Below are 27,288 nucleotides of genomic sequence, written 5' to 3' on the forward strand. Positions count from 1 at the left end.
CCCATTGTCCAAAAATTAATGGGTCGGTGCTGATTTCATAGATATCCGACCCGTACACATAGAACAGGTCGGGTTCGATTATGATAGCCGAATGTACACACCTGAGGGAAGAATACTGTTATCTAAAGTCAAGTCAAACCATGAAAACCAATGTGCACATCAACGTAATTGATAAAATAACTACTAATAAATTTATAAATCCCTAATTTCAAAAATGAGGTGTAACTTATTAGATTTGATGTTCTAAATTTGCTGTTGGAGAAGAAGCTAGGAATCTTCGATGTCTCCTATCGTCTTTATCCTTGGAGACTGAAAAACCCCAAACCCTCTCATTAGAGTTTCTCCAATATTCTTCATATCCTCTCTCTGTAAACTCTTTCGATTGATCTGTTCGAATTGTTTCAGATTCAGCATCACAGATGAATCGCAATTCGATCCTCCTCCTCTGTTTTCTGTCGACCTTAGGCAGGCTCTTCACCTCAGCCAGCAATGATCCCGACTCCGTGGTTTCGATCTCGGACCCGAATCATGGGAGCTTGGCACCTTTAAATGATCCTGCAGGCAGATCTCTCTTGTCACAGAATGCGTGAGTTCATCGTTTTATTTTAAAATTTTAATTTGATGTTTTTTCACCCATTCTTTGTAAAATTTTGAATTTTTATTGAATTGGAATTGATATATGGTTAGGGTTTTACGAGAAGGACATAAAAAAACGTGTAATTTCAATCTTAGAGGGGAAAAAAGGAGCTAAATTTATGTATGTGTGTTGTTTTCATAGTGTTCTTAGTATTTTTCTCGTATGGAAGGGGGGTTGTTGCCCCCGTTTCAAAATGAAACCATTACCAATTTCATCTGGAGAGATTTTGTGAAGAAAATGGCTGTGGGGTCAATAGTTTGAATAGAAGTGTTTGGAGGTGCTTATTACACCTTGTTTAGCCTCTACAAACACTTCTTTGAGCCTTTATATCTTTCCAAGAATTGTTGTTTAATTGTTTCCTCTTCCCCATCATTTTGATTCCTTATTAATTAAATAACTAGTTGTTGGGGCTAAAATGTGACTTTTGGTTTTTGAGTTTCTTCCCACTTCGAGTGAGAAGATGGTGCATTAAATTTATTGGCGTCCACATAGATGGCATAATCAGGCTCCAAACCTGATATAATTTTTTTCTAAGCTGCCCACCGTCCATCTGTCAATGACTAGTTGTGATACAGTAATGCCAGGCATCATTCACAAAATTACAAAGTGGAGAGTTTACTTGATTGGACACAAATTTTCATTTGTAGACTATCATAATGTGCAATATTTTGGAGAAACAAATATACCCCGCAGTGAAACAAAAGTGGGTTTGTAAACTCATTTCCATTGGAAGTGATGCATTGGAGGTATGGACAGATTTAATTCCCATGTAGGATGAAAGACCTTTACTGTTCACAAGTATGGCTTTATCGTTTGCTTCAAGAATTTAGTTCAAAGTTTTGTACAATTTTTTCTCTTTTGATAGGTAAAGATAAATTTTATTAAAAGGGAGGTTGAGGTGACCGACCGGGAAAAACAAAGCGTAAAAACAGAACCTAAAAACAGCCCTGAGACAGAGACTATCCTACATTCAAATTACAAACCCTCTCCCATCTTACAATAAAATCTTCAAAGAAAATGCCCGTAAGTTCTTTATAGAGCTTACACCAATGAAACACCAAATCTAGGACTGACAAAACCACCTCCTGAATATGTTGTTGGCAATGTTTCCCTTTTAATGATAGATCTTACCCCATGTTAATGATAAGATATATTAAAAAAAAGAAAAAAAAAAGGACCCTGTGTTGTTTTTTACTTATAGCAGTTCGTTTGCCAGTCACAAATAGAGTGCATGATGTGTTATGATTCTGCTCTCTTGCATAATTATTTTGGTCATTCATATGTATGGCCCATAACCTTAGCCCTCAATTATTTTCCAACCTCTTTTGAATTAGTGCTTACTTTTAATGTTGATGATAAATAATTCTGTCCTTTTTTTTTCCGACCCTTTATCCATGTTTCAGTGAACCGCCTGCAATCATTGTAGCTTCCATGGATGGCACAATCAGTTCAGTTGACCATAATTCTCAGGTCCTATGGTCGTTATCATCAGGCCCTTCACTTTATTCTGTGTATCAGGCTCTTCCTGATTCTCTTGGGTTAGGTGGAGGGACGGAACCTTACCTGAACAGTAATAACTTCGTAGATATTGACGATCACCTGAATTTTGACATCGAGGATTTAAAGGAGGTATGCTTTGGAATGTCTCATCATCAATACCTTCAAGAAATTATTGTTGGATGGTATGTGTGGGACAGGATATTCTTCCCCACTGTTTGTTTTACATTCCTGGAATGCATGTGGGGTGGCTAAAGCTCATTAGTTCACCATATAGGGGTTCTTACTAAAAGATCTCTTAGGCCCTGAACTGTCCAGATTGGAGGTTCTAACCGATCAATTGCATTTGCTTGGATGATCAATAAAAAATTGAGAAGTTCAGGAAATTTCTTTAAAAATAAAAAATAAAAAATAAAAAATAAAATATATGGCATTGAGCACTTAATTTGACCTAGAAGATCTCCTAGGTGTGACAAACCCATCAAATGGTGCTCACTGGGTTTTGGCTGTGGTGCATGCATGCTATTTGTGTGGGAAAGATGAAGAATGTGATTCTGTTCTTTTTTCTAACTTAGGAGTATTCACCTTTCTTTGTATGACTGCCATATGAAGTTTATTTTTGCTGCTGACCTCGTTTGTGCTTCAGAAATTTCTTATGGCAGGGAAAGAAGAAGACAGTAGTACACAAGGCAGATCAAAGGATAGATTTATTACAAACTTTTCAAAGAAAAGCACTGTTTTTATTGTTGATGCCAAGAGTGGAAAATTAATTAATAAATATAAGATGGATGGTACTCCATCCAATTTAGCTGTGCATAGTGATGTAAACAAGTCTTCCTTATCTAAGCAATATATTGAGAACCTGGGAGAGTCCACTGCTATGGACCTGAAGAAAGTGAATCTGCTTTGTATCACTAGGACGAATTATGAAGTACTGCGTTTTGAGCGGATCTCGGGCAAAGTCTTGTCAAATATGTCATTTGCTGAAATCAAGGCTGATTTTGTTGATCAAGGCATTGAGCATTCTCTTTCTGGGGATCCTTCTAATCTGAATGATGAAATTGTTTCTGGATATAAGGGCGATTTAAGGATGTTGCCACCGCAAAAGGAGGTTATTGTTGTCATTAATCCTGACAGTGATCCCTTCCTGTCTTCTTATCAGATTGGTAGACTACCAGAGCGTACCCATAAAGATGATTTCCTTTTACAACTTTGGGCTGCTCAACAAAATGAGACAACACTCCCTGTTGCCCTAGCCCCACTGCCTATGCTCAGTGGAAATAGCAATCTACATCATAGTGGGTGGTGGAAAAATACATCCATATTGGTCTTTCTACCAATTTTCTTACTTCTTGTCAGTGTTGTCACATGGTTTGTCAGTCTTCTAAAATCTCCAGAACTGAAACATACTATGCAAGTGACTGATTCAAGGGGGAGGAACAGTGCTAGAAGGAAGAAAGCTCGGAAACTTGGAAATGATAAGAACAGTTCCAACACTGAAAAAAATGATAAAAATCTCTCTTCCGAGGAAGCTGGAGAAGGAGCCAATAGGTTTCCACCCATTGGGATAAATGGTAAGGAATCATGGTCAATTCTTACAAAACCTGTTGGTGATGGTATGGAGGGACGTATGGTTGGTAAACTATTCGTTTCTAACGTAGAAATTGCTAAGGGAAGCAACGGCACTGTTGTCCTCGAGGGAAATTATGATGGACGTCCAGTTGCTGTCAAACGCCTTGTGCAGACTCATCATGATGTGGCTTTTAGAGAGATTCAAAATCTTATTGCATCTGATCGACATCCAAATGTTGTTCGATGGTATGGAGTGGAGTATGATTCAGATTTTGTTTATCTTTCACTGGAGCGTTGTACTTGCAGCTTACATGATTTGATTCAAATATGCTCTGAATCCTCTCAAAATTCAGTACTTTCTGAGGATAAGAGTATGGAATCTGTAAATGACTACAACATTCGATTGGATTCCGTGAAGGGAATTGACAAGAATGTTGCATTATGGAAAGCGAATGGTTATCCTTCACCCCTGCTGTTAAAAATTATGAGGTTAGTCAGAAGTCTTTGTAGAGCTACATTGACCAACACACACACACGCACAGTGGTTAGGCCGGTGATGTTGTAGCGTTTCTCTTGGTTGCTAAAGAACAATATTCGAAGCATTCTTTAATCGCAGATACTGTTTTTGGTTGCATATTTTCATGGAAACTTCTTTTTGCTGCTATACTTTCATGGATACATGGCGGTGTCAACATAAATTTTTTTCCTCGAAAATATTTCTAGAAGAGGCTGTCTGTATTGCATCCTCTGAACATTACGAAGTTGTTAACAACTATAGGTGTTTGATACATTTTCCTTATTTATAACATTAGATACCTTGGATGTCCCTATAAAATTTTCTATTACTTTTCTCTTTTTGGTATAATTATTTTTATTTTTAAGTAAAACTTCTGATCTAATGTAGACTGTAACTTATTATGGTGGCACACTTTTCAAGTAAACTTAATTTGCTGAGGTATTTTGTTTTGACATGTTGATTCAAGTATTTTGTTTTCAAATATTATTATAACATATTTTTTATGCGATTTTGATGTATTTAACTAGAACTGATCAAAGAAAAACAGCTTAACCAAATTCACTTTTTATGTATTGTATACCTCATCTGAGATAAAGTTATTCAAAATAATATATTTCTTGACATATGAAACAAACTATATGGATGTGTTGTCACATTAAGTTTGTTGGGGTCAGCATATTGAACACTTCATGCATGTGCCGGACGCCAACGTTTGTGTTTCTGTGGATCATAATACATGTATATGGAAATGTCTACATTTTAGCTTTCTCAAGGGTGTCATGTCAGATACTTCATATTACTCTTACTGCTGGTATACCTCCTCTATGCCATACCTAGACTTGTTACGATTGGCAAGTTGCCCATTCAGCATCAGAATTTTTATTTTTATTTTTTATAACTTTCGAAAAATTTATTAATGAAAAAAAAGATTGCTGAATTAAGGGAATACAATTTCCTGCATAGAAAAGATACATTGCAGTCAGTTCCCATCCTGCTTTATGTTTTTTTTTTTTTTTTCTGTGATATGAGTTGCATTAGTTTTTATTGCATATTCTTGATTACTTCCCTTTTGCCTATGACGTAGGGATGTGGTTTCTGGACTTGCACATTTGCATGAATTGGGAATCATACATCGGGACTTAAAGCCTCAAAATGTTTTGATAATTAAGGAGAGATCTTTATGTGCAAAACTCTCTGATATGGGTATTAGCAAGCGTCTTCAAGGAGATATGTCTTCCTTGGGTCATCATGCTACTGGTAAAGATCCTTAGTTCTTTTGTTGATCCTACAACAATCTTTTAATAAGGACACGTGGCACACATGAAGACTGTTGGAACCCACTTTTGGAGTGACCCCACTGACAGATCTATGATGAAACCACTTGAGTAATCACTAATCACAACAATCAAAATCTAATGAATGGCCTAAATGACAATCTGTGTCACCTGGGTACTTCAAATTGTGGGCCATATCTATAATGGTTATTTCCATTTTAAATTCATAGAGGGTAAATGCTTTGTCCACACCATGTTGGTCCCACAGTGCGTTTTCTTGGTATCTTGGAAAACATTTGATTCAATGGTCACGAAAATTTTATTAGTTAGTTTTTTTGGTCTTGGCGTTCCAAGTGAGATCCATTGCTACCCCCTTTCATATGTGCAACAAGTACTACTAATCTATTTAAAGTCCGTCATTGTCAAATTCAATTTTTTTAATTTCAGTTTGGTGACAATTGTTCTGTAGGTTATGGTAGTTCAGGCTGGCAAGCACCCGAGCAACTTCTTCATGGACGTCAAACGCGTGCTGTAGATTTATTTAGTTTAGGTTGTGTACTCTTTTTCTGCATCACTGGAGGTAGACACCCATTTGGTGACCGTCTTGAACGTGACATAAATATTGTTAAGAACCGAGTAGACTTATTCATGGTGGAGCATATTCCAGAAGCTGTGGATCTTCTCTCTCATTTATTAGACCCCAATCCAGAATTGAGGTACAGGTGTTTTCCTTTAGCGGAAAAATCTGGTGAGACTGTTACACCAGTTAACTTGTGTAATCCCCTTTTAACTACCTGCTATGTGACTCATGTTTCAACGGTGCGGTGTTGTTAGAGACGTACATATGCATCATTTCTTGAGCACAAGTATGAAGTGCCAATCACTATACCCAATAAAACCCTGATATGCCAAGGCTTCAATTGAAGATCTCACTGGGACTAATTTCTTCTTTTACAAGCTTTGTTGGAATTTCAGGATTTTTTTCTTTCTTTAGTTCCATTGGTGAGATTCTTTTTGACTCTTTGGCAGGATAAAGGCATCGAATGTACTGGACCATCCTCTTTTTTGGAGTTCTGAGATGCGCCTCTCTTTTCTCCGAGATGCTAGTGACAGGGTGGAATTAGAGGATAGAGAGAATGGATCTGATCTCTTGAAAGCATTGGAAAATGTTGCACCTGTGGCTTTGGGTGTGAATTGGGATGAAAAGCTGGAAGCGGCATTCATCAATAACATTGGCCGTTACAGGCGTTATAAGTTTGATAGCACTCGTGATTTGCTGCGGGTCATACGGAACAAATTGAATCATTATAGAGAACTTCCAAAGGAAATCCAGGTTTGTTCTTTTCACATAAAACGTCGGTAGTTATCTGGTAAATCATACTCATATCAGGATGGCTGAAAGAAGGATCCCTCCATTAAATGTATTCATTGTGGGACTTGCCAAATGGTGGATCTTCAAACTCACTGATGTGCCCCACATGTCTAGTGGAGCTGGGAGCATGAGTTTGCTTGTTTTCTCATGACATTAGTATTTCTTTTGTACATTTCAATAGTTTATGCTTAAGATATAGTTAGAGTGACAGAATAAGATGGGATTTCTTAGGTCATCTAGCTTAGAAGCTTTTATTCTTGTCTTTTGTGTAAGCAGGGTGTCTTCTCATTCTTAGAATCATATTTGAACCTCTATTAGATTTTACCATTGATTGCTTGAGTTCATTATTTATGTTTGCATTGCTTATGGTAGTTAAATGAACTCCATCCCGTGTTAGTTGTCATAAGCCCTTTTCAAGAATTAGAATAGAAATGTTCGTTGAATTTTATGATGCGAAATAAATAGTTTGGCCGGATGGCTTCCCAAATCACAAACCATCACCTTTTGATATTTTATCTAATTACTTCAAAGATTAAATTTGGTTTTAGTTGCATTGATTGGTACCTAACTACCTAACTAGAATATTCAGTTCTGGGTCCTTCTTTTGGGCCCGGTAAATAGTCGGGTTTGATTGACCCAGCTATACAAATTCTTGTTCACCACACATAGCCCCTTGGTGGTTTGATGACTTAGATCATGCCTATATATTCTGGTGCTCGGCTCCAGATTGAGCTATTGACACCCTAGTAGGTTCAATACGGTATATGATATGTTAAAAAAACATGTTACCGTCAACATTTTGAGATTCATTCTTTTTAATTTCTGATATTAAACTTTGGATTGCAATGTCAGGAAATTCTTGGACCAGTTCCCGAAGGATTTGATGCCTATTTTGCAAGTCGATTTCCTAAACTCCTAATTGAAGTGTTCAAAGTGGTGTACAAGTACTGCGAGGATGAAGAATGCTTTAGGAAGTACTTCAAAAGCAATTCGATCTAATTCTGTCCTCTTTGTGACTAATGTGGAAGAAAATTCACGGTCTGTTCCAAGGATTTCGTCGCTCCTTATTTGATACCAATAGTGTTGTTGATTCCTGGAACTGAAATATTTTTATATGTAATATTTAACTGTAATCTGTATATTATATACCCATCGAATAATCTTATTGGATGTTCTTCGCAATGTTCTCCTTTTGTTGAAGTGTCTACACATGAGCTAGCTCTATAGTCTCATGTTTGTGAAGAAAAAACCAACCAAAATTGAGATTATGAGGAATTGAGGGTATATCTTTGAGGACTTTCTTGTGAAGCAGAACACCAAACAATTTTTTTTTTTTATACTTAACAATACGAGTTCAAGTGATCTCTCTATGGAAATGAAAATAGAAAATATTTACAGGAGCATCTATTATTGTAATCAGCATTCACTACAAAATTCAAGCAATCTGTGTAAACTAAACATCAGATCTTCAATTTTTTCTCTCGACATCAATTTAAAATCAAACAAAATTGGTTTTTTTTTTCCTTCTAATCTTCAAGACTTTTATTATTATTATTATTTTTTTCTCGCTCTTCAAATCAAGGGAAGGACAGAATGCAATCTTTGAATTCCTCGTACTGAATTTTTTTTCCTGTTAATAGGACTGTCTACAACTTTTAGTGGGTAGTAATGAGAGTTTGAGTCTCACAGATCGATAATCTAACAATTGATGATTTCAAGGGGCTTGCATATGTTATGAAACATCCTTGGCAGAATCATCACTACTTGCAAAATTATGCAGAGTGTGTTAACTAAAGTTCATGTCACAGATTATGTTGCATCAGAGCACTTGAGAGTATGTAAAATAGGCACATAATTGAAATTTAAATAACTGTAAACATGCTTTCCATTTAAAAAACCGATTAAAAGCCCTCTATCTTCCTTAACATAATATTCCATCAAAACCATCAATCCCACTGCCAAATCCCTAATAAAATAAAGATTGTTTTAATCATGTAGAAACTGGCCCTAAGCTTCGATACCAAGTGAAAGAATTTACACAACAATATTAACTATTAAAGCAAAAAACAATCCACGTTCAAGGATTGAATCTAGCATGTAACATGATCATAGAAAAGTAGACTTTAAATTGGCATACCTTGAGACATCTTTGATTATACAACGAAATGTGAATTTCTCATATGTGCTTGAAGAACCAACCGAGTGCTCTCTATCAATCGTCACTAGAAGGCAACGAAGAACATAAGAAATGTGGGAAATCCTCACCTATTACTATCCTCACAAACCGACAGGGCATAAGAGGTAAGACCAAGATTGTGTGTTGTCCCCCTTTAGTAGTGATACACCCACCGATCAATGGAGAGAGAGACCCACCGAGGTTACACTCTGTTAGAAAGTAATATATATATTTTTAATACAACTCTACTTCCCCAGATAGACCCAACTTGTAAATCCAATCTCACATACATTAACAATTAAGTTTGATTAACTTACATGTGTTTACCAATAAGAAGTTACATGAAACTAGTCTCTTCTTACATCATACAATTGAAAGAGAAGTTACAATAATATACGAAAACAAAATAAACAAAAGATTGAATCTGACGAGCAAGAAAATTAGTTATACAGTTGGCAGAACTAATTAATTAGCACCATTGGTATTGATGTCTGGCGATGTCTCCATTTGCTTCCTCTTTGAGCCACTTCTCGATTCTTCCTCCTTCTCACTAGAAATTGAGGACTTTCTCTTTGACTTGCTCTTCATTTCCTCTTTTTTATCATCAGCAAACGATAAAAATGTTTGGAGTCGTCCAGACCTTGAGCTACCTTGGGTAGAAGGATCAGATTCTTTGGGAAAATGTCGACTAAATTGTCGTATCATCGAGATGAAGTGTACAAGGAGAGCCAAAAAGCAAGCAATCCCACATATGAGAAAGAGACCCCAAAAACTCTTGAGATGAAGCCGGTCTGATTCAAGCTCGGTACTTTGTGAACTACAAACGCCTCTCATAAGCCACTTGTCATGGATCCTTTGGAGATCACCGTTCTCCGATAGTGTAAGAATGGCAGTAGACATGTCAATGGCTAAGGGAGAGTCACGTGGAAATGCCTAATGAGAAACAAGAAGTTAGGAAACAATAATGAACCATAAACTATGTCAACTTGACTAAAGAACTCCAAGGGGACAGCCTAGTGGCAAGCCGAGCCTTGATAAGCTCCTCAGGAAGGGTAGGTCAAGTGTTTGAAACCCCACAAAGCAATGAATTCCTTGCAACCACCCTCCAAGGTCTGGTTGACCCTAGACTCAACCAGTTGCACGTAGGACTTTCCGAGGGGGCGGTGTGTGTGACTGTGAGATTAGTTTCACCTGAAGGATGGGGATACCCATGATAAGCAGAAAAACAAAATTTGACTGAAGAACACATAAATCAACTTGGTTATCATGAAACCAAGATTAAATTCTCTATCCCAATACAAGGGGAGGCATGTGTCTGACATTCATTTGTTTTTTTGGAAAACATTGTCCTTGTAAATTAGATACTTACAAATCCCCATCCGCTTTTGGTAAATTCTTGGCCTACAGTCGAAAACTTGCAATGGCTTGATAGGAAGAGTTGTACATAAGGAAGTTCATCAACCACGGCAGCAACAGTCCCCCTTTCAAGGGCTATGGCATATTCTTCTGGTGAGCCAAGAGGGACCAGTCTAGACTTGGCAATGTTGAGTTCTTCGTTCAAGTAGTTTTCAGCAAAAGACCCTACTTGGAACCCAATAGACTCGGTGCCTGTTATCAAGCTTTCGATGCCTTTGATTGGTGAAGATAGCTGTTGTACCGTGAGCATTGAAGTCAGACTTGCGGTGTAGCTTGAGTTGATTATCAACACCACAAAAAGCCATAGAATCAGCACTAAGCGACCAAGTGTGCTCACCGTGTTCTCTCCTACAAAATAAAGTTAAAAAAACAAAAAAAAAAAACAACTTTATCAAATTAGCTAAGCTAAAAAGGCTTTAGTCATCAGTGTGAGACTTCACTTACTGTGGGCAAAAAACAAAGTCGATAAACTAAACCTGCAAAGTGAAGACAAAGGCATATCAGATATTATGAGGGGAATGTACTTCTAACCAAGTTTATTTAATCAAATCCATAGAAGGAATATTTGTATTCACATAAACAGTAAAAGAATCTTTTAAAATGCTCACCATAGTATCGTAACAATTTGTTGCTTTGGAGGGCCACGGAACTCATCATTCATCCTATGCTCCAGAATCCACACAACTGCTCCCACAATAAGGAAGAAAACTGCTGTGACTGCCCACATCATTGGAGTAAATGGTCGCAGGAAAGCCCATGCACTCGTGTTCAACTTCCTAACTGGGGCCACTACAACAAGCCCGGACTCAATAAATGGCTGTGTAAAATCCACGCTCTTGGTTCGGTTTGTGACAATCGCGATGTCACCTACAACAGCATCAAAATCCTATAGAGACCCAAACTATAGAATCAATAAACATGATTTGTACCCACCTTTGTCTAGTAATTCATAGAAAAAAAAAATATAGATGTAACTTTTGTACCCACATCTGATGTAATCAAATTAACAAGCTCGGTGAAGCTTGGGTTCTTAAGACCATCACCATAGGGGATGAACCTATAAGGAACGGCATAGGGTAGCAAGTTTACGGCGGCAAGAAATACATCTATGCAGTATCCCTTAACCATATCAGTACCTTTTACTCGTGAGACAAATTCCCTATAACTAACTCGATTAGGGACCCCAATCTTCAACTGTCTTCCATTATTTGGGAAAACCCACCCCCGAGGCTTTGTTGTTGTGCCTCCTGGCCAGATTACACTGTATAATTGTTGGTTGGAAATCGAACGGTTAGGTGGCTTCATGTAGAGTGTCTCAGGAGGCACAACAGATAAACCAGAATAGTTAGACCAATACCCGATCTGCCTAAACCCAGTTCCAATCACATTAATCACATCGTATGCAGGACGGATGCGGGATCTATCAGAATTAAACTGAATTGGTCCAGTTAAACCTGTCATATTAGTACGCAATAAATTTTTCAACAATTGCTTCCCTTCATCAAAAACACTCATCGCTTGAAGGTGCAAAGTCCCTCCCACTACATCATTCAAGTTTGAGTCATTAGAGAACGAAATGGTCCCACCTTGATCAAATAACGCTTTAACCGCATAAGCAATCATCCATACAGTATCATAAGCATATAGACCATAGGGATTCAACCCAATAGAGCCATTACTCAGCTCGCTCCACCTAGAAAAGAAATCTCTTTTATTTTCCGAATCTGGTGTGTGGGGACGAAGTGTGAGAACTCCTTGGATTGAATTTGAGGTCTTCGGAGTGAGGGGAGATGTAGAATCCAAAACAGTAGAGAGCCACGTTGTGGCTATCCACACATAACCATTCTCCATCATTCCAAGATATCGTGCCACATCAAAAATCAAACGACCTGATTGGGCATAAGTATGTACAACAATTACTCGTGCTTCCATCAATGCCACCTTAATTAGTGCATCTGTAATATCATCTTGAGTTGCTCCGGGGTCAGGGGGAAGTGCTGCTTTGTAAGAAATCTTGCAGCGTCGCTCCGCAAGTTTATCGCCTAATGCAGTTATACCATTTCGTCCTTGATCCTCATCACTGAAAATTGCAATTACTTCTCTCCAACCATAGTAACTAACCATATCGGCTATGGCCGTCATTTGAAACAAATCACTTGGCGCCGTTTGAAGAAAGAAAGGGTACTGAAGGGCAGAGAGGGTGGGGTCCGTGGCAGTGAAAGATAATAGCGGGACTTGGAGTTCATTTGCAAGATGTGATAGTACATGAGCCATTACAGAAGTCTGTGGACCAATTATGGCCACTGTATCGGTCTCCATGTACTGTAAAGCTGCGATTATTAATAAAATTTGGATCACCGCCACAATTAGGACATTAAACGACCAAAATTAATTAATGGGTATCATTGATTACAAGTAAACAAACAACTAATAGAGGGAGACACAATTAATTGGAATTTGAAGCAAACAAACCTCCAACAATGCTGAGAAATCCACTGAAGTTAGAGTCATGCATCGTAATTGCCAGTTTCCGTCCTCCCAGAATGCTTGGATTGGAATTCACATCTTCCACGGCCGCGTCCATGGCAATTTTTGAAACTTTTCCATTTGTAGTACCAAGGGTGAAAATAGCTCCAATGTTTACGACAGAAGGCGTTGAAACCCCATTCGAAAGAACTCCGAAAAAGATAATCGATAGGAGTGGAAGCCAAACCATATTCATGGTACAATACTAATTATATCACCCTGGTTAAAATATGATAGATTGGTTAAAAATGATGAAGAACCCACATATTCAAATGAGGGGAAGAAATAACATACCCAAAAAAGTGTTAAATCAAAGCATAGTAGACTGAGAAATCCTAAACAAATCAATCCTTGCTTCAAAGAAGATTGAGGATTTCAAGATAAATACAGACACTAATCCTAAGTAACAGCTTTATCAGTCACAGCTCTAAGTAAAAGAAAAAAAAGGTAACTCTTCAATAACATGCAAACAGCCCTAGATTGTTGAAACCCAAAACCAGTATCCCTCTCCAATAAAAATAAAAGAAATAACAAGAACCCAATATTCCAAACAGAGCACAAACTATCAAAAACACACAAAAAATAGGCCTTTTCAACTTAAACCCACCAACAGACTACACACCCAAAGATCAAACGAAAATCCCAGATAACAAGAAATACTCATCTGAGTTTGGAGAAATTTTTTTTTTTTTTTAATTTTGCATTTGTAACACAACAAAGAGAAATAAGAAAAACCCAGGTTCATTTTAGATGAAACACAAGATTATAAATAAACTCACCTTAAGAAGCTAGGAGAAAACATGGTGATCAAAGATAGAACAATGATTCACCCAACCACACATTTTAAAGATGTATTTGTGCTAGACAAACAAATTATAAAAAATGAAAAGAAGAGCCCACAACATAAAAGCTTGGTTGCCACGTGAAGAGTAGTAGTAACTTAGCTCAGCACTAGATACTTTTTAATTAAAAATTTATTCACTAAGAGAATACTTGAATAGAGAGAGAACCCATTTTTAATAACAATAGAGTAAGTACAGGCAAGGCCAAGTTGAGTTCCCACCACAGTACAGTCTTTTGGAAGTAGAACATGTGAAGATTGAGGAATAATTAGATTGAACGCAGTGAACTGGAAAGGAGTCACAAAGATGACAAAATGATGAGGTGTCGCGCACATTACCGTAGAAGCTTTTCTGCGAGATAGGAGTAAAAAGCATCTACGGTTATGTGCACGCTACCACATCATTTAGGTCACCTTTGTGTCATTCCAGCATTTTCCATTAATAAAAGCACTAGCAGCACTAGTAAGGTAAACCTATTTGGATGTATGATGCCCCGTGACTCTGCTAAATTCCACGTGGCATTTTTAGTGAGTGATCCTCAAGATACGCATTGTTGGGGAGGTGTGCATGTAACCACAAATGCTTATTACTCATATCTCCGAAAAAGCATCTATGTTTCTGTGCACACCCACACATCAGCGCAGTGTGAAATGGGATGTCTTGCATATTCACTTAAGCATTTTCTTTTTACGTCATGCTAGAATAACATTGAAATGTACATTGTTTCACACATTGTTGATGTGGAGATACCTATAAAACCAGTAATGCTTTTTACTCTTATCCCAATGAAAAACATCTATGATTTCGTATACACATCCACGTCAATAATGTGTGAAACGATGTCCATTTCAATGTTACTACATCATTTTCCTTTCTTCTTTTTTTTTTTTTAAAGGAAAAATGGTTGAATGCGCTGGAAGGAGCTTCTATTTGGTAATGATTTGACTAATTCAACCAATTTTGAGGAAGTTGCTTTTGAGAAAAATTTCAAAACCATACAAATGATATTTTTTTTGTTTTCTTACTAAAATTCATCATATTCAATCATCCTAAAAAAATTGTTATATTCCTAATTTCTTAGAGATGGGAGTAGTGTAACATAGGTGCATTAGATGTATAGAATAATTTCTTCAATGGGGAATATAATAATTACTAATAGACATGTGTTGCGTGGGATTATCACCTAGGAGTTGTTAAAATATTTGAAGAGGGAGTCCTATTGCATGGGTAAGATGAGAAGATTCTTTATTTCATCCAATGGGAAACTAATTCCTATATTGGACCCTAAACTGGGTTATGGTTAATTTCCTTCTCATATGTAGTTAAATCCATCTTAAGCCTGGATGAAAATTATCAAAAGAAAATCGTACGATGATGATCACAGTATCGAACTAAACGTTCATGAAAATGAATAATCCAGTTGATATGTGATGATTGGAAGAAATTTTTCAACTTAGTATGGGATGGTTTGAGGGAATGTTGTCGATTAATTGAAACACTTCTGCAAAGAAATGAAGAAATTTTCCAAAAAATGTTAACCTACTTTATTTCTTGGAGTAAATTGTCTTACAAATAGGTGATTGTATGTAGATGAAGATCTATGATAGAAGTTTCTATTAACCTTGGTCAATCTTCAAAATTTATACTAAATTGAGAAGGATTGGAATCCAAGGTTGGTTGCAAGGAAATCACCTAAAGAAGATTTGAGAGTTTTTTACCTTAAGGACAAGGTCGCTTTCAAGGAGAGTGGATTGTTATATTCTAATTGTTTAGAGATGGGAGTAGTATAATTTAGGTGCATTAGATGTATATGATAATTCCTTGCATGATGTAAGGTAGTTGACTAATCGATGTGTTGCGTGGGATCACCACCTAGGAATAGTCAGTTAAGGCATTGTAAAGAGGGAGCCTTCCATGGGTAGGATGTGTGAGAGAAGATTCTTTAACTAATTGATATATTGTAGGGAAAAATAATTATGGGTTGCATGGGATCATCACCTTAAGAGTCGTTAGTTAAACCATTGCCATTTGGAATAGGGAGACTTACATGGGTATGATATGTGAGGAGAAGACTAGGGGCAGAGTCAGGATTTTACTCATGTGGGGGCAACCAAGAGTAGAAAAGAAAATTTGTGAGGACAATTAAGAGTGAAAAAAATAGTTGTGGGGGGCAATTAAGAGTGGAAAAAAAATTTGTGAGGGCAATAATGATAAATTTCTTTATCCGCTGCTCAAATCTATCGCAATAGCACATTATTCCATGGAATTTGAAAACTCTTGTGGGGGCAAGCGCTCCCATTCTAAATCCACCCCTGGAGAAGACTCTTTATTACATGGGAAAATTACTTAAAGGATCTTGAGGGATTTCTCTCTAATTAGTCCCTAAGTTTTAGAAGTTAACTTGATAGTCCATTTAGTAAATTTTTTATTTCTAAATGGAACCTCAACCTTATCTCATGTTATAATGTTTTTAAAGTAATCAAATTGTCATTTTTCTCATCTTCTTCACATACTTAGATTTTCCAATGACGATTGCAATCATTTCCAATAAAAAATTTATTTTGTTATTATGAATGACAAATAAAAATGATATACTTGTATTTTTGAACATTTAGATGTATTTTTCGATTTATAACAAAATAAAGAACAAAGTTGAGATTCCAAAATTACTCATTATTTTTTATTTATTGTCGTGTTCAACATTTTTATTGTCTAGCTCACCACTTTTTATTGTCAACTTCAACATTTTTAATTGTTGAATTCGATTTTTTTTTTTTTAAATGTTAATTTTTTTTTTTCAAGTTCTTTCTACTAAAATACATAGAAAGATTGACTAAAAACTTAACATAGCAACTTGTATAGATGATTTCAAATTAAAAGAATCATCCTTGATCGATTCCATCGAAAATTAATGAAAAAATCTCTTAAAAATGACTTTTTCTTTTTTTTCATCAAATCCTTTCCGTCAAAATAGAGTCTCTGAAACTCAACTAGATTGCAAAAATCATTACTCACCAATTTGGAGCACTAGAGATAGTGATGGTGTTGATGTTTGAAGAAAAAAATTAAATTAATTTTATGGGTTGTGCTCACATTTCATTGGGATTTTTTGCAATAGGAATCACTAAGAGAGAGAAGAGGATAGGGAAACTAGGGGAGAAAATTTTGGTTGGGGAGAGAGGGAAGAGAGTGAAAGGATAATGCTGAAATAACATTAAAATGTACATTGTGGGGGACATTTCTAATGTTACTTTACCATTATCCTTTCACTTTCAGGATGTGTGTTAGAATCATAAATGCTTTCATCGAGATCTCACCCATATCTTGATGAAAAACATTTATGATTTTGACACACATCCACGTTAAAAATGTCCCCCGCAATGTATATTTCAATGTTACTTCAGCACGACTCAAAGTGAAATGAGATGATAGGAGTGATTTTTTGCTCACAATCCAACAATCGTTTGACATGTGGCACAAGTGACATAAGTAATAGAAAGGCAATTTCTCTCTCTTGCCCGCACATCCTCAACCCACAAATTTTAATCTTAAGATTTCAAATCTTAAAATGGGTTGTTGGGTCACATATATTATTACAATGGCAATCTAACAACATAACCTTCTAAAATTCATATTTAAAAAATAAAAATAAAACGTTTTTCGTGCTAGGTTTAAAGTGTTGAAAATGAATAGCCATCAAGCACTCAAATTTAGAATTAAAATTGAGTGACCCAAAACCCGTTTTCTCACTCCTCACCATTAAAGGGAAGTGGAAGCAAAAACAGCAAAAAAAAGTTCAGTTTTAGGTAAATAGCGGATTTGTTTTATCTGCTATTAGGGCTACAAGGTGCATCAAAACCCTCTTGGTTGTAGCTTGCTAGGATTGATACGGAACAATCTACAATATTCGCATCTAGGAGTAAATTTTTTATGTGGAGCATACTTTAGATGTGGATATGAAGCTCAATCACAACACTTTGTTTTAAGGGAGACGGGGACCCATATGATCTGATAATGGGGGAGAACGTTCTAAAAGCTTTAGAATCTATCTTCATTTTCACGTGGCACATCAGTTAACAAATTTACTTGCCACGTGGGCAATGTTTTATCCTTGTAAATTATTCTTTGTCATGAGGTCTTGGACATTAGCACTTCCTATAATTAAATATTAATCAATAATTTATTTGAATAATTAATTGATTAAATATTATCATTCTCTTCTAACTAAATTATTGATTAATTTTTAATCATGGTAACGTTCAAGATCTTTTAAGGATATTAATATTCTCCACTACATTTATTTTTTAAAATATAGTTTACAATGATTGTCAAAATATTTAAATTCAAATATTAAAATATCCTTAACATTTATTATATAAAAGACGAACATTTATTATGTAAAAGACCACCTTACTCTTATCTTTTTCACTAAAAAATAAAATGAAAAAGAATATTATTAAAAAGTGCATATAGCGGAGAATGCTAACATCCGGATGAGAATGTTAACCTGATCCAATTGTTACTGAGATCCTATAAGGATCTGATCGAATAAGCTATTGGATTAATTAAAGAGAAACATTTTTCTTAATGACTTGATAAAATTTTAAGCCTTACTAAGGGTTGTTTTGCTCAAATGGATTACCACATTAGTAATCCAACACCATAGCCCTCTAGACTTCTTCGAAAAATTCAGATAATTTTTTTTTTCAAAAAATAATTTCTTTAGAATTTGATCCAAGGTTTTGAAAATGGACAGCTATTGAACTTCCATCTGATTCAAAATTAAAATTCATCTATGAAAAATAATTTTTTTGAAGTTTTTTTTTTTCGAAATTCATAGAATTTTGTCCTCGACAACCCTAAAGCATCGGATCATGTTTTTGAATGTCACAAGGTGAGCCAAAGAACCCTTAGTAGGGGTGAAATGTTTACTAACTTAGTAAGGTTAGTCATACTCTTAATTAAATCCCAATATGGTACGATGATCTATTCTACGTTGACCTTAATCTAATCCGAACCCAATCCACTGACAATCCTATAATGGGTGGTCGGTCAGTGAGGTTGCTGGTGGAATCCAATATGGCACTTCAATGGGAATATCAGTTGACTTAGTTGTGGCAAGGTACCACTACTGCAAAACCCTGCTGTCGGCCCCCCCCCCCCCCCCCCCCCCTAAATGTGTGATCATTGCAAGGATGCGTCTGCAGACGTGGACGTGCACGGATGCGTCCGTTGATTTGGATGCGCACACGCACACAAACTAGAGAAAATGAAAAGGATGTTCGGAAAATGCTTGATCGACATTAAAATTCACATCATTTCACACATTGCTGAAGCGGATGTGTGTCTGGAACCATAGATACTTTTCATTGAGATATGAGTGAAAAACATCTATAGTTACTTTTGCACCTTTACGACAGCAATTTGTGAAATGATGTGAATTTTAATGTCACTCCACATGACTAATTGTTTTTTGAATTTTTGGATATCCCCTGTTTGGTAATGATCTTTTGCCAAACAGGTACATCCTCTACTTGGATTTATACAAGGTAATTTGTCTATATTTTTTTCGACCTCAAATAAATACCGATTAAAAGGATGTAAAAAAGTAAATTTAAATAATTCAATTACAGTAGTAAATTTAAAAAGGTATTTTTTTTTATTAAAAATAAATAAAAGCAAGCAGGTTTGTGACTAGTAGATGAAGATGAGTTTTGAACCTAAGTCGTGGTGTCAACACTCGTTGACTTGAACCAACTTAGCAAACTGGCACCTTCGAAGAAATGGACCAAAGTTAAAATCGCATGAACTATGGGATTTCAAAAACAGTGTGCATGCTAATAATTCCCGTGGCGTGTATCCTTTAAACTACACTACAATTGAAAATGTGTTCACCTTTATATATATAGACATTTAAACTCTGGAAATCAACTCCAATTTCATGATTTTGTTCTAATCTTATCTTAAATTATTAATTATGTCTAACGCCCTTGTTCGACAATGATCCATTCATGTACAATAATCACATTGTGGAAGGTATAGTTTAGGGATAAAAGTGTGATTCGTTCTATGTATAATATAAGTCCCCGAGTTAGGAAGGCTTGCATATAATAACAACAACAACAACATAAAATTTGGGGCCTGTTTTCCAAAGCCAAGTCTTTTATTGTCGAGAGTGAGTTCGTATCTGCATTCATTATTTCCATTCACGTTCTTTTGGATCTACTTCTTGCTCTTTTAGGACTTTCAACTTGAATATTTCTTATAATTAGGATTATATTCTGATTCATTGAATATTCTCAAACCATCCCAACCTGGCACATAAATAACAAATAGAGTTACAACATCTCAAAAACCAAATACTAGAAATAAACAGAATTATAAGAACAATACAAATCTAGTTGGTCTTTCTGAACTAACTCATTGGGCTAATGACCAACATTAATGTAATTGTTGGAAGGTATTTCTATATCAATTCTCTTGGACACTTGAACCAATCTGTGTTCCTTATCATTGCCATTTGAGGGCCTTTTTAATCGTCTTCTCTTTGACCTGCTCTTTACTACTACTTCCTTCTTGTCAACAAATGACATGAAACTCTGTAGGCGTGCAGATCTTGAACTACCTCGATCACCAGAATCAGACTTGTCAGAGTATTGTCTGCAGAATTGGAGTCCTATCTGAGTGAAGTATATGAGGAGGGCAAGAATGCAAGCTAGTCCACATATGAGAAAGAGTCCCCAAAAGCTCCTAAGTTGAAGCCGGTTAGATTCAAGCTTGGTGCCTTGAGCACTGTAAGCACTTCTTGTCAGCCACTTGTCACGGATCCTTTGGAGATCGCCATTTTCTGATAATGTCAGAATCGCAGTTGACATATCGACTGCTAATGGAGAATCCTGTGGGAAGGCCTAATAAGAAAAAGAAACGAAGAAAATATTAGATTATAATAAACCATCAAACTTTTATATATATATAGGGCAGTGCTAACGTCTAAGACCTCAAGGGAATGCTAGCATTCTCCACCACATTCACTTTTTAATAATAACCTTGTTCACTATGTCTTTTAAGTGAAAAAGACAAGGGTATGTTGATCTTTTGCATAATAAATGTTAAGAGCATTTATTATGTACAAGGCCAACATATCATTGTCTTTTTACTAAGAGATAAAATAAATAGGGGTATTACTGGAAAGTGAATATGGTGGAGAATGCTAACGTCCCCATGAGGTTTTGGACGTTAGCATTCTTCATATATATACACATATGTATGTGTGTGTGTGTGTGTGTGTGAACGAGGAACGACAAACATTTCGTCAGATTTCCATATCAATATGATGGCCTTGAACCTAAGTTAATCAGAGCCATGAAAATAAAATAAAGATTTATTGCGCACGTCTAAACTTTTTCTTCATTTGTAATTCTGTCAATTAACATGAATGCAACATTTAAGATATGTCTGCGTGCATGTAATAAGAAGATTTGAATCCATAATAGAAATGCTTTCATGGTTAATAGTGCCAGTTGCAAGACACTTACGAATCCCCACCCATTTCTTGTAAACTCTGAACCTACAATTGTGAATTTGCTTTGGTTAGAGAGGAAGAGTTCTACATATGCACGTTCATCGACCAAAGCAGCAACACCCCCTTTCCTGGGACCATCTTGGAGGGCTTTAGCATATGCTTCTGGTGAGCGAAGAGGAACAAGTCTAGACTTGTGAATGTTGAGTTGCTCAATCATATAGTTTTCAGCGTATGAACCTTCTTGGAAACCAATGGGTTCATTGCTCATTATCAAGCTTTCAATACCTTTGATGGGAGAAGATAGTTGTTGCACTGTTAGGATTGAGGTCAAACTCGCAGTATAGCTCGAGTTGATTATCAGAACCACAAAAAGCCATATGACCACCACAAAGCGACCGAGTGTGCTGACTGTGTTCTCTCCTGAAGAAAGGAGTGATTCCCAGCTCAATAAAACTAAAGAAATTACATTACAGTATTACCCCATGGTTAGTAAAGCTGAGTGGTTCTACTTACTATGGGAAAAGAACAAAGTTGAGAAGCTAAACCTGCAGAGGGAGAGAATAGGTATACTAGATAATTATCAATATTTCCAAAGGTAAATAATGCATTAGATCGGATACGTTCAAACTATGAGTATTTTTTTTCTAAAGAACTTACCATAGAATGGTGACGACTTGTCTTTTAGGTGGGCCTCGGAAGTCATCGTTTATTCTGTGCTCCAGAGTCCATACAACTACTCCTACGGCAAGGAAAAAGATAACCGTGACAAGCCACATCATTGGAGTAAACGGTTGCAGGAAAGCCCACGCATTTGAATTCTTCCTAACAGGGGCGACTACGACTAGCCCAGATTCAGTATATGGTTGTGTAAAATCCACAATCCTTGTTCGGTTTGTGACTATTGCAATGTCACCTATTGCAGCATCAAAGACCTACGAAGAACAAAATAAGGTTATCAGTCCAAAAAAAAAAAATCTAAACCCACATAAGTATTCATATTTTGTACTCACATTCGTTGTGATCAAATTCACAAGCTCGTCGTAGTTCGGGTTCTGATGACCATCTCCATATGGAATTAATTCATAAGGAACACCATACGGTAACAAGCTGAGGGCAGTAGTAAAAACATCTATGCAGTACCCCTCGATCACATCAGTGCCTCTTACATGTGAGACGAATTCACCAAAAAAAACTCGATCAGGGATACCAATTCTCAAATGCTCTCCGTTGTTTGGAAAAACCCATCCACGGGGCTTCGTTGTTGTTTTCCCTGGCCAGATTACGCTGTATAGTTGTTGGTTCGAACTTAAGGGATTAGGTGGTTTTGTATAAAGGATCTCAGGTGGCACAATTGACAACCCAGAGTAATTAGACCAGTAACCAATCCTCCGGAATCCAGACCCAATCACGTTAATGACATCGTATGCAGGATGAACTAGGGACCCATCTGAAGCGAACCGAATGGGTCCAGCTACACCCGTCAGATTGCTTTGCAGAATGTTCTTCAGCAACAACTTCCCTCCATTAAAGATGTTCATTGCTTCAAGACGTAAACTCCCTTTCTTTATATCATGTAACCTCGAATCATTAGAAAAAGAAATAGTTCCTCCTTTATCAAAGAATGAATTAAGCGCATGTGCGACCAACCACACAGTATCATAAGCATAAAGACCATAAGTACTCAAGCCATAAGTACTCAAGTTGTTCCACTTAGAGAGAAATGCTTGTTTTGGTTCTGAATCAGGTGTGTGCATACGTAATGTTAGAACTCCTTGGATCAAATTCATTGATACAGAAGGGAGAGGAGAAGTATCCAAGAGAGTAGAAAGCCAATTGGTAGCTATCCACACATATCCGTTTCCCGTCATTCCAAGACTCTGTGCTACATCGAATACCTCTAGACCAAACTCAGGGTAAGTGTGTAGAACAAGAATCCGGGACTCCATCACTGCCACCTTAACCAATACATCTGAAATATCATCACGGTTCACTACAGGGTTCATTGCTGCTTTATATGAGATCTTACAACGTCTTTCGGAAAGTTTCTCTCCTAATGCAGCGACCCCATTTCTCCCATAATCATCATCGATGAAGATTGTGGTTACTTCTCTCCAACCATAAAAGTCAACAATTTCCGCAATTGCGGCCATCTGGTATAGATCATTATGTGTTGTTCTAACAAAGAAGGGATGCTGAAGTGAAGAGAGGGTGGGGTCTGTGGCTGTAAATGATAATAGTGGGACTTGGAGTTCATTCGTGACATGTGAGATTACATGGGCCGTAACAGAAGACTGGGGGCCAATGATGGCCACAGTTTCAGTCTCCATGAACTTTAAAGCTGTAATAAGTGAATGAAATTTTAAAAAGATATGTATAAAATGAAAATCTATCAAATTAAGGTTATAGACTTGAAAGTTCAGGCTATAATTGGTAAGGGAATTACACATAAAAGTAGGAAACAGAGCGAGTACTAGAATATTGAATAAGAGATGTTAGAAACAAAGTACCTTCTATTATGCCCCGAAATCTGCTATAATTGGTATCCTGCATTGTGAGGATCAATTTGGTTCCACCAAGAACAGTGGAATTGGAATTCACATCTTCAACCGCCGCCTCCATTGCAACCTTGGCAACTTTCCCGATAATAGAATCAAAAGTCAAAATTGCTCCAATGTTCACAACAGGAGGTCTTGAAGAGACATTTCTACTAACCCCATTTGAGAATATCCCAAAATAGAAAACCAGCAAAAAAAGAAGCAGAACCGTATTCATGGTGATTTTAAATGAAAAACTCAACAATTACCTCACCCTCCAAGGTGGGACAAGGGTTTGATAAACTTAAAGACCCAAATACCAATTCATGTAAAAGGTCTCATGAGTCTAGAGAAATGAAAAAGAACACCCAATGCTAATGGACTCATAGCAAAGGATTGGTTTTCTTCACAAATCAATTCCCATCAAAGTTCAAAGTAACATAGATACAAAATATGATCTTTTCTGATGAAACATGTTACCAAAGAGAGAAAAAATCATGGTGACATCAATTACAATGATAAATCATCCAACCAGAATTTAATAAATAGAGGATGCCTTAATGGAGATCGGGTGCTAAAGATGAATAGATTGAATTGACATGGAAGGAATTTGTTATTTCTTTCCATTAAAAGAAAGGAATCAGTAAAAAATAAAAACTTCATCCAAAAATAAAAGAAAATTGTGTGATGGGTTCCCACTCCCACCAAGTGAGTGTTGTTGTCTCTGTCACACTTGTGCAATGGAATGTTTGAAACTTGAGATTGAGAGAAAAAGAAGTTTAAGGAAGGGAGGAGTAGCAACTTGGAAAAAGACTATTTCTAAAATGGGTTCACCACATGGATGATGATGATGACGCTGTTGAATTAGGATTTGATTCTGTAGGAGAAGAGAACGAGTATGAAAGCTGTGATCATGATAGTGATATGTCATGAATGGGGATGCATGATGAGATGAAAAAGGTGCTTGATCTTGAATATTTGGGGTAGGTTTAGCTTCCATCTTCTATCTTCTGGTGGTTATAAAGAGGAAAGAAGGAAAAAAGCCAAAACCTTTCACAGTTCGATTTATTGCATGAAAGTGTGGAGAATGAGAGGTGCGCTTTGAGGTTTATTGTCTGGGCCCCGAAGAGAAAAAAGGGCTTGGAACCATTTGTTGGCATATGTTAAAAAAGAAAGAAATGTTCTACACTTAGGGTATGTTTGATTGCATGGAAAGTCACTTTCCATGGAATTTGAAATCCATGGAAAATTAGTTGTGGAAAATAGGTAGGGTTGGAAAATCAAATTCCATTGTTTGATTTCGCATGGATAAAATCATGGAAAAATATAAGAAAAAAGAAAAAGAGGAGAAGGAGGAAGAAGATGATAGGAGGGGGAGAGGAAGAAGAAGATGACGAGGAAGAGGGAGGGGGGAGGATGTGGTGACGAAGGTGGCGGCCATGAAGACGGCGACGGTGGCGGCCACGAAGGCGACAAGTACGGCGGTGGCGGCCACGACGGTGACGGCGGCGGTGGCGGCCACGACGGCGATGGTGGCGGCGACGACGGCGATGACGGTGGCGGCGGTGACGGTGGCGACGGAGGTAAGTGAGGAAGATGGGAGGGAGAACGTGGTGGTAGTGGTGACGGATGAGGTGAGGGATGGAGAAGAATGAGAAGAAGAAAGATAGTAGGTGGTCGGAGACGGAGCCGATGGCGACGGCGATGGTGATGACGGCGATGACGACGATGACGAGGTTAGTATAATGGTGATGGTGGTGGTGGTGGTGGTGGTCGTGGTAGTGGTGGTGATTGTGGTGGTGGTGGTGGTGGTGGTGGTGATTATGGTGGTGGTGGTGGTGGTGGTAGGGAAGAATTGGTGATGGAAAATATGGGTGGATTTCATTTTCCCACCCATATGGGTGGGAAAGTGAAATCCATGATTTAGTGGACTTTTTGAATGGGGTGGAAAATGAATTCCATTTCCATGTGCAATCAAACACTTGAAAAATATCATTTTCCATGGAAATTGATTTTCCACCCTATTTTCCATGTGCAATCAAGCATACCCTTATTGTTTTTATTGGTGATTTTACACCTGACACTAGGCACTGTGAACAATTCAAGCTGTTTCACACCTGCAATTCAAAATTAGTTTGGATGAGAGAGAAATATCATTATTAGTGGAGAAAGAAAAACAACACATCAAACATGTAGTTTATGGTTCCCATTTGAGTTACACTGTCAAATTTGTGCTTTGTGCAATAAACTTGGGTTATTTCAGGTGGTCTCCTATGTTCTAAATGTTGGGTGAAGGAAGAAAGAAAGAAGATAAAGAGTCTATTTTTCTTCTCTTACATATTAAAAAAATAAATAACCACCACATGATTAATAATCTTGTAATTCTGCTTTTGTTTATTTAATAAATAAGAGCCATTACTTACAACTATTTAAATATCTTTAACTTCTAATTTTAAATTGTAAATTCAAAACTAAAGTTCATTTTCAAACTTTTTTAATTTATTTTTTTCAAAATATTTTAGGCATTATGAGTGGACACTGAGTGGTTCATATTACACCTTCAGGACCAGGACTTGTTTCAGAGGGTGTATCAATCATGATCAACCCAACTTGGGCTTAATTTTTTCAGTGCTACCCATGGTGGGGCCCACACCTTGCAAAATTACTTGTACACCAGAGAAGATAGAGGGACTGTGATCATTTGTGCAGAATCGAATGCCACATTGTTCCAAATCTTACGAGATAAGCTCCTAACATGAGTGGTGCATAAAGCACTTTAGATTGAAGGTCAATTCAGCACCAATTTGTCCCACCATTTATTTGTTGTTTCGCCTCCTTTTCTTTCCTTCCACTTCTTGTAAATACAAATGATTGTACTGTTTTAGCCTTTCGGTGCGGATTTAAGTGATGCCTGAAATCAAGTTCCATGTGGGAGCACTTTCAACATTTCTTGCTTTTCATATTGCCAAGTATATCAAATGCAGTGATTCCGTGTGGTTGAAATATCTAAAATGCATTTACATCATGCCACTTTCTCAAAGCTCAAGAAAATACATAGTCTCCCAACAGCGACTTAATCGTTGTACTTAAAATGGTCACTCATTGTATTTCAAAGTACATCAATCATCAAACAAAGTATTTATGAGAAATGTTTTTGTTCTTTATTACGGATCAAAACAAAGCTTAATGTAGCAATTTGAGGACATTTCCATTCCTCTTCTCTAGGACCTGATCCCCTGATTTGTCTTCCTCTTTTATGTTGGATGGTTTCTCCATTTGTTTCTTATTAGCTATGCCAACTAAAAGAAGATGATTCATCATGTAATTGCTATTGAATCATTCCATCAAGTACATAAGACAGGAAATACAACTTCCATCAAATATAAGAGTAATCCTTTGCAGG

At 36.9% G+C, this 27,288-nt stretch overlaps 3 protein-coding genes across 4 annotated transcripts; 1 reads left to right on the forward strand and 2 right to left on the reverse strand.

The window, feature by feature from the left end:
- Positions 1-183: 183 nt before the first annotated feature.
- On the forward strand, positions 184-8,051 carry IRE1A (Endoribonuclease/protein kinase IRE1-like protein). The gene is made up of 7 exons (XM_086419418.1): positions 184-586; positions 2,041-2,266; positions 2,781-4,195; positions 5,308-5,480; positions 5,967-6,213; positions 6,527-6,830; positions 7,722-8,051. Exons 1-7 carry the CDS (start codon positions 420-422, stop codon positions 7,866-7,868), a joined length of 2,679 nt encoding a protein of 892 aa, XP_086275544.1. The 5' UTR covers positions 184-419; the 3' UTR covers positions 7,869-8,051.
- A 1,204-nt stretch (positions 8,052-9,255) lies between these two features.
- LOC147408550 (glutamate receptor 3.2-like) lies at positions 9,256-14,036 on the reverse strand. Of its 2 annotated transcripts, none has more exons than XM_086419401.1 (7): positions 13,767-14,036; positions 12,934-13,206; positions 11,449-12,791; positions 11,070-11,347; positions 10,906-10,937; positions 10,415-10,809; positions 9,256-9,978 (listed from the first exon to the last, which is right to left on the reverse strand). In XM_086419401.1, exons 2-7 carry the CDS (start codon positions 13,181-13,183, stop codon positions 9,511-9,513), a joined length of 2,766 nt encoding a protein of 921 aa, XP_086275527.1. In that variant the 5' UTR covers positions 13,184-13,206; positions 13,767-14,036; the 3' UTR covers positions 9,256-9,510. The 2 variants fall into 2 exon arrangements, with proteins under 2 accessions (XP_086275527.1, XP_086275533.1); XM_086419407.1 differs by lacking the exon at positions 13,767-14,036 and adding an exon at positions 13,282-13,703.
- Positions 14,037-20,125: 6,089 nt separating this feature from the next.
- On the reverse strand, positions 20,126-24,971 carry LOC147408551 (glutamate receptor 3.6-like). Its single transcript, XM_086419429.1, has 6 exons — positions 23,859-24,971; positions 22,362-23,689; positions 22,009-22,283; positions 21,865-21,896; positions 21,365-21,771; positions 20,126-20,737 (listed from the first exon to the last, which is right to left on the reverse strand). The coding sequence occupies exons 1-6, from the start codon at positions 24,121-24,123 to the stop codon at positions 20,258-20,260; spliced, it is 2,787 nt and encodes a 928-aa protein (XP_086275555.1). The 5' UTR covers positions 24,124-24,971; the 3' UTR covers positions 20,126-20,257.
- Between the last annotated feature and the right edge of the window lie 2,317 nt (positions 24,972-27,288).

The sequence above is a fragment of the Akebia trifoliata genome, chromosome 2, assembly GCF_017979445.1.
Source record: "Akebia trifoliata isolate Shusen 1 chromosome 2, ASM1797944v1, whole genome shotgun sequence".
Taxonomy (NCBI): Eukaryota; Viridiplantae; Streptophyta; class Magnoliopsida; order Ranunculales; family Lardizabalaceae; genus Akebia; species Akebia trifoliata.

Coding starts and splice junctions, on each gene's coding strand:
- IRE1A (XM_086419418.1), top strand. CDS start 420: ATGAATCGCAATTCGATCCTCCTCCTCTGTTTTCTGTCGACCTTAGGC. Junction 587..2,040: donor TCTCTCTTGTCACAGAATGC/GTGAGTTCATCG, acceptor TCCATGTTTCAG/TGAACCGCCTGCAATCATTG. Junction 2,267..2,780: donor ACATCGAGGATTTAAAGGAG/GTATGCTTTGGA, acceptor TTTGTGCTTCAG/AAATTTCTTATGGCAGGGAA.
- LOC147408551 (XM_086419429.1), bottom strand. CDS start 24,123: ATGAATACGGTTCTGCTTCTTTTTTTGCTGGTTTTCTATTTTGGGATA. Junction 22,284..22,361: donor TGAATTTGATCACAACGAAT/GTGAGTACAAAA, acceptor TGTTCTTCGTAG/GTCTTTGATGCTGCAATAGG. Junction 21,772..21,864: donor AACTTTGTTCTTTTCCCATA/GTAAGTAGAACC, acceptor TCCTTTCTTCAG/GAGAGAACACAGTCAGCACA.
- LOC147408550 (XM_086419401.1), bottom strand. CDS start 13,183: ATGAATATGGTTTGGCTTCCACTCCTATCGATTATCTTTTTCGGAGTT. Junction 10,938..11,069: donor CAAATTGTTACGATACTATG/GTGAGCATTTTA, acceptor TTCACTTTGCAG/GTTTAGTTTATCGACTTTGT. Junction 9,979..10,414: donor CCAAAAGCGGATGGGGATTT/GTAAGTATCTAA, acceptor GTTTCTCATTAG/GCATTTCCACGTGACTCTCC.